The sequence below is a fragment of the Cyprinus carpio genome, chromosome A7, assembly GCF_018340385.1.
Source record: "Cyprinus carpio isolate SPL01 chromosome A7, ASM1834038v1, whole genome shotgun sequence".
NCBI classification, from domain to species: domain Eukaryota; kingdom Metazoa; phylum Chordata; class Actinopteri; order Cypriniformes; family Cyprinidae; genus Cyprinus; species Cyprinus carpio.
This window is the reverse complement of record NC_056578.1, coordinates 33,018,674-33,029,738: the sequence shown is the minus strand read 5'-3', so window position 1 is coordinate 33,029,738 and position 11,065 is coordinate 33,018,674. Positions and strand designations below refer to the sequence as shown.

The 11,065-nt window shown below is 38.1% G+C and overlaps 1 protein-coding gene and 1 pseudogene across 3 annotated transcripts; one reads left to right on the top strand and one right to left on the bottom strand.

The window, feature by feature from the left end:
* LOC109094257 (cadherin-related family member 5-like) lies at nucleotides 1–7,978 on the top strand. 3 transcript variants are annotated; one of them, XM_042760860.1, is made up of 14 exons: nucleotides 1–180; nucleotides 833–1,008; nucleotides 1,382–1,444; nucleotides 2,024–2,113; nucleotides 2,454–2,540; nucleotides 3,457–3,561; nucleotides 3,652–3,837; nucleotides 4,345–4,435; nucleotides 4,521–4,618; nucleotides 4,733–4,939; nucleotides 5,308–5,421; nucleotides 6,318–6,384; nucleotides 6,667–6,818; nucleotides 6,983–7,978. In XM_042760860.1, exons 1-14 carry the CDS (start codon nucleotides 90–92, stop codon nucleotides 7,562–7,564), a joined length of 2,109 nt encoding a protein of 702 aa, XP_042616794.1. In that variant the 5' UTR covers nucleotides 1–89; the 3' UTR covers nucleotides 7,565–7,978. The 3 variants fall into 3 exon arrangements, with proteins under 3 accessions (XP_042616794.1, XP_018963500.1, XP_042616795.1); XM_019107955.2 differs by having other exon boundaries at nucleotides 2–180; nucleotides 6,664–6,818; nucleotides 6,983–7,977; XM_042760861.1 differs by having other exon boundaries at nucleotides 2–180; nucleotides 6,664–6,843; nucleotides 7,077–7,976.
* A 411-nt stretch (nucleotides 7,979–8,389) lies between these two features.
* Nucleotides 8,390–10,655, bottom strand: LOC109093840 (annotated as a pseudogene).
* Between the last annotated feature and the right edge of the window lie 410 nt (nucleotides 10,656–11,065).

Here is an 11,065-nt window from a genome sequence, read left to right as displayed (position 1 = left end):
CACAGTCAGTGCTTTATGTGAAGAAGTACCAGCTGGTGCCACGGTCTCATAGTCCTCCATACTTATTTGTGTGCATCAGAAACTGGGAAATGGACATAATATTTAAGCATAAATCCATAACTACCATTTTTGGGTGTTTATTTGCATTATTCCTTCACAAAATCTGCTTTGCTGATAAAAGTAAGTAACTCTTGTTTCAGTTTTTAGATTTTAAGTATTTGCTAAACTATTGTCAGCAACGCTATTGTGTCGGTATACGGCATGTGTCAGCCTCTTTTACTTGGTATTTTTTATGATGTACGTAATTTCAGTTTAGTCAGTGGCAATAAAAAGACGCCATGTCTGTTTATTGTCATTGTCTACAGACGACAGGAATGTAGAGCTTCAAAATATGTCTAGTTGTTCAAAATACTGTCCTACATACAATATATTATATCATAGAAAATAAACTGCCCCTCAAAAGCATTAATGTGCTATAAGAACAGCTTTGTACTAAAAACAGCATTTGGAGTTTAAAATATTGATATGTTCATTCAATTTTAGAATAAATAAGTAGAAATGAAAACAGTCAATTGAATTTATTTTAAAACATTAACATATTACAATCAGATTCAGAAAACTAAATTAACATGCTAAATTGAGTATCACGTATCTACTGTATGCATGCACATTTATACATACACACAACAAAGATATCGTATTAGGCTATTATCTGTAAAATATGAATTTCTGCAAAAATATTTTTATTACTATATTTTATTATATTATGACAAAGAAAATGTTGTAATATCTGCTACGTAAGAAAATTGACATATTTGTTTTCTCTCTGCAGTTTGTACAGTCCCCTCAGAGCCTGTGACAATTAAAGAGAATAACACTGCTGACACAGTTGTTGTCCGTATTAACACAACAACAAAGGATGTAACGCTGAATCTCACAGAGAATCCTGGGAATGCCTTCGATCTGAGAGGTTCAGAACTGATAGCAAAGAAAGGCCTGGACTTTGAAGTATGTATATTTCATGACTTTCCATTGTCTTGTGCCAATTTGAGCAACAAGACTATGATGACACTAAACCCAGATTCATATGGTAGCTATGTTTACATTGTTTTCTAGCTGGTCATTCATGGTCATTTTCTGATCCAAGTTGGTTTAGATAATGGTTAATCAGTTACACTAAATGACAGCGGACCTGGTTTAAACCTGGTGGTAGACCAAACTGGACCGGCAACAAACCAGCACCAGCTTGACCATCTCAAACTGATATGACTTTGTTTTAACATGACTTGGTTTGACACTGGACTACTCTATCCAGCTCATCCACTCTATCCACTACATTATCACAGAAGTTTGATCCTAACTTCAGCTGATTGTTTTCCAGACACTTTCAGGTCCTGAAGAACTAACTGTCCAGATCCGATGTAATAAAACTGGCCACAGAAGTGTAAGTTACTCAGAACTGCAATTACAAGTATGGATATGCAGATGAATGCAAAACAAACCAAAAAAAAAAAGTCTTAGCATTAGATAAAATATGAACAAATGTGTCATTTAATTGAAAAAAAGATAGCACAAACACACTTTTTAAGCAAAACATTTCACAAAAATATTTTTTTAAGGTTTTAAATGACAAAATAATATAAATACTGCACAGACTAAAATAAATAAATAAATAAATCACTACTTGGATTTCAGTGAACTACATCTGTGATTGCTCCATTAGGACACATGAGTGGCTTTATATATTCACTAAACATTCCATCTGATTAAATCTGAAACCATCTGATTAAAAGTAATTCCAAGAATGCTTCAGAAAAGTGTAGACTGGTGTGAGATAAGCTCTGGCATTTATCATTTGTTTGCAGATGCCATATTATGTTGGTATTATGTTATCTAATGTAATGACATCCAATGTTCTAGTCCTTTTTTCGATCACTGTTATATCAAGGATTACTATAGTAGTTATTTTTTGTTGTTGTTCATTTTTGGCATTTCATACAGTATTTGTACATTTTATCTACAGATAACTCTGACTGTGATTGTTCGTGTTGTGAATATCAATGACAACCCTCCATCATTTGACAAGAGCGAGTATACACTTGACGTAAATGAGGTGAGAGCATATTGTTATTCAACATTTGTCCTAGTAGGAAATGTTTTAAATAATTGTTGGTCCTGGAACAATATTCCCAACAACCAATCAATCCAAAACCAATTTTAGGGATAAGGTTCAGCTTCAGGTTGGTTTTGTGGCTTAAACAACATTCTTATTAAACAAACAATATTCAAAAATATTCAGGGCAATGAGTTTAGGAATGAGCTTAAGAACAGGACCATCTTTATATGAATGTTGTTAAGACCAGCAAAAGTTGTTGATTTATGTACACATTCTTCTTGACAAAATCATGATTTCATACATTTTAAGTTAAGACAGCATTTTGTGTGTTGCACAGCTCACACCAGTAAATACCAGCATTGGCCTTATTGAAGCAATAGATGATGATTCTGAGGTTCTGTATTATTCTATGGAACCAACTGTGGTAAGTAATCAACCTTTTCTATATTGAGAAAATCAAAACAATATTTCAGGAATAGTTTGTTTACCCCAAAATAAGTGCGTCATCATTCTCTCATCCTCATGTTATTCCAAACCCATATGAGTTTGTTCTGTAGACAACAACAAGAGAACTTGAGCAGAATGTCCAAGCTGCTATTTTTCATACACTGAAAGTACCAGAGCCAGAAGCTGTCAAGCTCCAAAAAGGACAAAATCATAAAAGCATCATAAACATGGCTGGTGTGCTGTTTGAAATCATATGCTTTGTGTGAAGATCAGACTGAAGCTTAAAGGTTCACCCAAAAATTAAAATTCAGTAAACAGTTTCTCCCCCCTTATATCATTCCAAGACTTTGTTCATCTTCAAAAGACTAATGAAGATATTTGTAATGAAATCGTAGAGGTTTCTGTCCTTGCATTGAAAGGGTCATTCACCCAAAACTTCAGCTTGTGTAAATCCTTCAAAAAGTTCATAACAACATAGTAAAAAATAATCCATATGAATTGAACAGTTTAGTCCATGTTTTTTTTTTTTTTTTTTTTTTTTTTTTTAAACACGATTGCTTTATATGATGAACATATATAGTGACTAATTTAGGCTTTTATTCACATATAAACATTGATCAACACTTACAGAACACATCAAATATGGTAAATGCAAGCTCAAACATACATGCTTGCAACCATATCTCTTCAGAAGTCTTGGACTAAACCACTCGATTCATGTGGATACAATCTATATTTGGTTTTGAAGCATCAAAGTTTTGAGTGAATGGACTTTTAATAAAGCAACTGAAATAAAAAAATAAATAAAAAAAACTTTGAGAATTTAGAGCTGCTGGTTTTGAAACAGTATGTGTAAATGACATTGTTTGCATACTTGGACTATTTCTTTACAGAACAGATACTTCAGACTTGAGACCATGTATACACCAAACATCCTTGTGAACAAGATTTTAGATTACGATGTCATCCAACAGGTGAAACTGATCTTGCATGTGCAGGTATGTAAAAATTGTTTCATTTGAATGTAATAATTTCAGAATTTCTCGCCTGATCTCATGTATAACACAAACAATTCTTGACTCTTACAGGATACTCCACCTCCATCACAACTGGTTGAACACTCTTTCACAGCTTCAGCAACCATCATCGTCAATATTATTGACATTGATAACCGTCCTCCCTGGTTTCAACCATGTACAAGAGTAACTATTGGTAATGCCAAAATCTGCCTGAGCCTGGGCTACAAGGTCAGGGTGAACTTAACAGAGAAACAGGTACATTTTCAGTAATATTATGACCATGGAAATAGTTCGCCCCAAAAATTAATATTTGCTAAATACTTGCTTACCCTTAGGCCATCCAAGATGTAGATGAGTTTGTTGCTTCATTAGAACAGATTTGGAGAAATTTTGCATTACATCACTTGGTCATCAATGCACTGAATGGGTGCCGTCAAAATGAGAGTTCAAACTACTGATAAAAACATCACAAAATAATCAACCAACTCCTGTCCATCAGTTAACATTTTGTGAAGAGAAAAGCTGCATGTTTATCATAAATCTATCATTACAAGGTTTTTGTCATCGCTTCGGGCTAAAATACGAGTCCTCTATCCATAATACTGATTTCTCCAAGTTCTCTGTTCCTATGAAGAAATAAACACATTTAAGTCTTGGAAGGGCTGAGAAAATTTTAAGCAAATTTTAATTTTGAGGTGAACTATTCCTTTAAAATTGCAGTGGTGTGTGTTGAAATGATACATACTAAATTGATATTTCCAGGATGGAGCCTTGCAATTGCAGCCAGGTCCAGTGTTTGCCAGAGATGGAGATAAAAGCAGAAATGAAGAGATAAGCTATAAAATTGTTCGAGGTATTAAAGCATTTTTCCTAACAGAACTGTTATTCCTACACACTCAATGTTCAACATGAACACAATCATTTCTGTAATTGTCTAGGAAATGAGGACAACATATTTCAGATTGATGAGAAGTCTGGAAACATATCCATGCTGAAACCAGCAGATATAGCTGGCCCTATATCACTCTTAGTTTTGGTGAGATTCTTGTTCATATTCTGAAGACTTTGAGAAGTTTACTCTACACTAAGTCTACAATTTTGCACTGCTTAATTTTGATAATAGTGACCTTCCTTTATCTGTTCTTTCCAGGCTTCCCAGGTAGTAAATAGAGATCAGTTTGCCACCACTTCAGTCACTATTGATGTAATGAAAAAGAGCAGAAATGCGCCAAGGTTTGAGAAGGACCGATATGAAGGGTATGTTTACAGTAATTCAGGGCCTGAAAACATGGTGCTAAGGGACAGGACATCCAACAGACCCATCAGAGTCAGAGCAAGGGATGAAGATTTCGCGAGTGTAAGTTTTACTTAATTTTACTTTTACATTACAGTATATGCAGACATTGTACTGTTATTTACCCATGTGAACTTAGAGGTATACGTCCTTGATGGTTTTGGAATAACATCAGTTTTTAGGTTTAGGGTTGATGTTAGGTCTGGGGTTGGGGCTTAAGCAACATTCATACCAACTTATTACTGCCCACTGATTTTAAAGCTAGTTAATGGTTAGATTTGGGGGTAATATTTGTTTAAGAGAAATGTTTTTTTCCAGGACCAACAAAAAAATTTGATCAAGGATAAATACCCTACTAGGCAACATTGAATACATTTACAAGACTGAATACATTTAATAAGAGAATGCCAGTTTCTCCCTTTATGTTTCAGGGAATCAATCCTGACGTAAGATATGAAGTGCAATATAGCAGCTATGTTAATATCACAACAGATGGGTTTATACTTTTGAAGAAAGCCGTTCGGACTGATTCCTTTGCTTTGCAGGCAAGTAAATATGTTTTGCTGCATCTATTTTGAGAATATTTAACCACTAGTTGATAGTTGTTGTTTGCATATGAAATCTGTCTACTTGTCTTTATCTTTTTATTGAAATACTGGTCAGACTTTATATTGGCAATTTTCTACACTAGAAACAGACTTTGAAACAGTTTTCACTGTGACTGAGAGTTTTTCACTCGCTAGTAAATTTCACAAAAAATTACAAAGAAACTACAAGTAACATATTGAATTAAACAAAATTTGTAAGTGGAAAGACTGTAAACGTATTTTCTTGTAAAACATAATGTAATAATTTTTGTTTTATTTACAACTTTGAAAAATACTTTTATACAATATTTACTTAATGAAAAAGAAAAGGAAAAAAAGAAAAGAAATTTATTTGATATAATGCAGTTGTGTTTATGTTGTATTGCCAAACACTTGCTGATGTTGGGGTTAGACATGGGTAAGATTAGGGGCAAGTTTTGTGACATAGGTTGTTTTAAGGGTGGATAGGGATAATTATAGTGTAATTACAGAACTTGATTACAGATACAGTTTGGTTGGTATTGTTGGTATTGAAACATAAAGTACAGTGTAAATGCATGTATGTACACAATAAATGCATTGTATCAAATAATTATTTTAAATGTTTGTATACAGCAGTTAAATACACTTAATATAAAGTGGGTAAAGATTATCAGGGTTAGAGTTTGGAGTAAGGGTTGGATTACGGTTGGAGTAATGCTAACAGTGTAACTACAAATATTAATTTAAGTACTTCAAATGCACAAACTTCTATGTATAGTACATAGTAAGTATACTGTATCAAATGGGTAGGTACATTGTAACGAAGGCTACTTAATATAAAGTGTGTATAAAATTATTTCTTTTGTCACCAGCTTCGGGCAGTGGATGTGTCTACTGGTGAGATAGGGACAGCTAGTCTTTCTGTGACTGTAGTGCCATGTAAGTTCTACTTCAAAAACGTTTCCTATAAAGTTTAACTCAATGGTGTCCAGCCCTGCTTCTGGAGGGCCACCTTCCTGCAGAGTTTTTCTCCGATCGGCTCCAACACACTTGCCTTGAAGTTTATCCTGAAGACTTTGATTAGCTAAACTTTGCTGGAAGTTGGCCTTCCAGGAGCAGGATTGGACACCCCTTGTTTAAGTGCTAAGTGTTAAGGTTCTAATATTTTTTTCTGCATGTTGCTGTCTAATTTTTCTTATTGCACACCCGACATATCAGCAGTGGGGGTCCAGTCGCCTGACGAGGGGTACCGTGCAGGAGACATGGCTTTGCTGGGCTTTGTGATGGCTGCGTTACTGGTGCTTTGCCTCATTGTGATTGGCTATCTGATATCCCGTGTCAAGAAGGGGAATCCTGATGCATTCAAGTCTGAGGTCAGCATCTTCTCATCAAAGCTCAGTGAGTCCAGCTCTGAGTGTCCACTTTGTAAAAGAAATGATGCTTAAGAGAAAGTTCCATAAGAACACCGTAATCATGTACTACAGCAGGTAATATACAGCTCATGAAATTGTGAGATTAACCCTCTGCCCTCATTCAGTGTTTAGGGCTATGCTTGAAGTTTACTCAGCCCCCTAACAGGCCAAGTCCAAGAGATAGCATGCAGTTCACCTATGATGGTTTCTTGAATGAAGGAGACACAGGGAGATCCAGATCCAGACGAGCTGAACTGAGAGAAAGAAGATTGGATGCAGTTCAGGACGTGAGGGTGCGAGTGATACCTCGCAAGAGACAGAGGCACTGCAGCTCCTGTGGACTCCAGACACATACCAACCATTCACACCATAGTCCTGCCATCCAAGCCAGAGGAAAGGCAAATAAGCATAAAGTAAAATCCATTCTGGCTAAAGAGAGGAGGAAGGATGACAGACAAAAGACCGTTTGGTTCAAGGAGAGCGAGGATTCTTCAGATATCGAGGTGGAGATCATCCCTGACACTATAGGGCTTAAGCCTGAAGAGGACATGGAGAAAGTCGAATGGGATTTTGCTTCCTCTCAACCGCAAGACAGTGAAATGGAACTGGGGGAGTTGACAACGCTAAATATACAGGACTTGAGTAGTAGGGAAACAGCGATTTCTGATAGCAGAGAAGGACTGAACACAGAAAGAAGAGATCAGTGAGGATCTCAGATGCTCTTGCTCAGTAAAACTAGAGCTCTTTGCCCATCAGAGACTGAATTCATTTTTTCTCAAGTTCACATGAGTTTTGAAATAATGTATCTTTGTGAAAATAAAACCCAGTTCAGTTCAGACATAATTAATTGCAAAATACTGACACATTTATTCATATTTGTAAATGATGAGACCATTATGATATGCTTTTTTCCATTGTGTGATAAACGTGCTAAACTAATATGCAAACATGTGTTGATGTAATATGTCTATAATTTAGGAAAACAATTCTTAGAATTTAATTTTGGCTTACTGTTTTATTTAATGTCAGCTGTGTCTATGAATAATACATTGTGAAATAGATTATTTTGTATAATTATGTAAATTATGTGGAAAACATCTAGAATAAAGCAAATTTAAAAGTTATATCCAGACCTGATGCAGTGCCTGACAAAAGAATATAACAGACAAAACCAAATTGAATTAACATATTTATCAAAACTATATTTATAGCCATTATCTGCAGGAGCAAATGCCACAGAAGGCTTGATTGATTATTGAGGATGTTATCTCTGGATTGTAACACAAAGGATTGGTTGCATCATTATGGTGTTCCTTTCTGGATAATTTGTTTCTTTAAATGTTGTAAAATGCCAAAATAAGACTTTTCACTGATTGGCAAAAGATTCAACCCTTGACAAACCAAAAAATGCATCTGTAGTTATACCCTTGCAATGGAATTGTATGGGTCTAGAATACAACAGTTGCCTCATGGACATCTATTGTAAGTGCATTTCTTAAATTTTGAAACAACCTTCAACAGACAGTCCTTATTCATGGATTAGAGTGTGGCACAAACCAATACCCCCCACTTGAGGGCTCTATTAGCATGAGTCCTGATTGCATTGTGCCAAAGCACCTCTGAAAACAGTTAATAGTTAAGATCAACATGTACTGAAAGGAAGCAACTTAGGTTTACTTAATTATCCATATTTTGTAATGATACATCTTCTGATGCAACGCTAGGGCACATCATCAGTGATGTTCCTGATCTCATTGGGTGTTTCGGGTCTTTCGAAACATCAGACACCCTCCTTCAGGCGACCCAGCTGAGGTTGATCAGGCCTCAGCTTGTGCCCTAGCAGCATTTAACCACGGATCCGCTCTTTTAATCCAGAGCCACCTCGAAGCCTTCTCTGCAGCCTCTGTGCTATTGCTGATAGCCCTTCTCCTTCTCTCTCCTGTGATGCCGAAGTGCAGTATAGGCCCCGTAGAGGGACTTCCCCGTGAAGCCTCTGCACCCCACCTCCACAGGTAAGCACCTTGCCTTCCAGCCTTGGTTGTGGCAGTCGTTGACGAGGCCATCATATTTCTCCCTCTTCCTTTCATAGGCTTCCTCCATTCGGTCTTCCCATGGCACGGTGAGCTCCAACATGACCAGGTTCTTTGTTGCCTCGGATACCAAGACAATGTCAGGTCTCAGGGTGGTCTTAACGATATGCTGGGGGAATTTAAGCTGTCTGCCCAAGTCAACTTTCAGCTGCCAATCCTGTGCAGTGTTCAGAATCCCTGCTGTTATCCTGGAAGATCTTTCTGGCCTCTCTCCGGCCCTGATGAAGCTAATGGTTTGCTTGGAGGGCTTTGACCTCCGACAGCTAATGATGCTAACCTGGATGCTCTCTGCAATTGTTTCCAGCACCTGGTCATGCTGCCAGCAATATCGTCCTTCCCCCAAAGCTCTTGGGCAGCAGCTCAAGATGTGCTCAAGGGTTTTCTTTCTCTGGCACAGGGCACATGCTGGAGTATCGACCAGACCCCAGGTGTGCAGGTTGGACGGGCTGGGGAGGACGTCATAGACTGCCTGAACTAGGAACTTGATGCAGTGTGGCTCTGCCTGCCAGAGGTCTGTCCACATGATCTTCCTCTCCACAGCTTGTTCCCATCTAGTCCAGGCACCCTGACATGCCATTCCCACTGCTTTGCTGGACCTCTCCTCCTCCACCGCTGCCCTCACCTTGTTTTGAACCAGCTGTCTTCGCTCCTTTCCCTGAGCCTTGTCAAATCTGGGCCCTTAAAAGGTTCCTAGCCCAGCCCTTCCTCTGGCCACTGGCCCTTCCCACTAGAACACCATGGCTAAGCCGTGACTCTGCCCGGTCCACTGCCACCTCTGCCCTCCATTTTCTCCCAGTCTTGACCTCTACCCCTGCCCCGGAGACTGTGGGGTCCCTAGATTCACAGAGCTGCAGCAACTCTCTTACATGCAAGACCTTGATCTCCTCTTCGATGGATTTTAGTGGTAGCTGTAGCTTGCAGGTGTTTCCATGAAGGGCAATGCTGCTTAAACTCCTCGGGAATCCCAGCCATCTCCTTAGGTAGCGGCCAACTCTCCTTTCTAGTTCTGAGATTAAATTTAAATTTAATTTAATTTAATTTAATTTAGTTCTGAGATGGTGGAAATTGGAAACTCGTACAGAAGCAGAGGCCACAGTATCCCATGTTGGTACACCAATGCGTTAAATTTTCCAGGGAGCCCAGTTTTATCAACCTTTATTCTTCAGCCACCCCTCCAGCTCTTCGCAGGTGTTTTTGATGGATGTTGTATCCTTGAGGCTGCTGTCGAAGATCTTTCCCAGGCTTTTTACTGGTTTTTCAGACAAGGTAGGGATTTGAGTTCCTGAGATGATAAAACGAAACTTCTTCACCATCCTGTCCTTCTTTAGTACTAAAGATCTGGATTTGGTTGGCTTGAATGACATCCTGGCCCATTCAATCACCCTCTCCAGACACTTCAGGATCCATCTGGCTCCAGGCACTGACTCCGTTGTCACTGTGAGGTCATCCATAAAAGCACAGATTGGTGGTTGCCACGTACCAGTCTTGGATTTGGGCCCTCTGCACTCCAGTTCAGCAGATTTCACCAAAATGTTCACAGCCAGAGCGAATAGGATCACTGAAATGGTGCAGCCTGTGATGATTCCCACCTCCAGCCTTTGCCACTCTGATGTTGTTGACCCAGATGAGACTCTCAGTTTGGAATCACTGTAGTAATCCATAAAACCTTGATGTATCAAATATATTATAACACACACACACACACACACACACACACACACACACACAAAACGTTTTAGAGTTCTTACAGAAAAAAGGTGTGCTGATGGGTCAAAGTGGTTTAAATGCATATATATACATTTTGATTTATTAATTTAGCAGATGTTTTATCCAAAGTGGCAAGCAGTAGATACAATAAAGCACTAAATAGGCTACTACTGTAAGTTTCAGACACTATTTAAAAGAGTAGCCTACAGACTAGAACAGAAATAGTGAAAGCATGAGGATTTGAAAAAGATGTGCTTTTAGATATTTCTTGACAAGACTGTCACCTTTATTTGTATAGCACTTTATACAATGCTGTCCAGGTAAGATTGGGAAGGTCCTTTATCCAGCCAGTAACAGTGAAAGCGATCTTGTGCCTTCCTGCTCGCTCACTAATCACAGGCTTGCCAAATT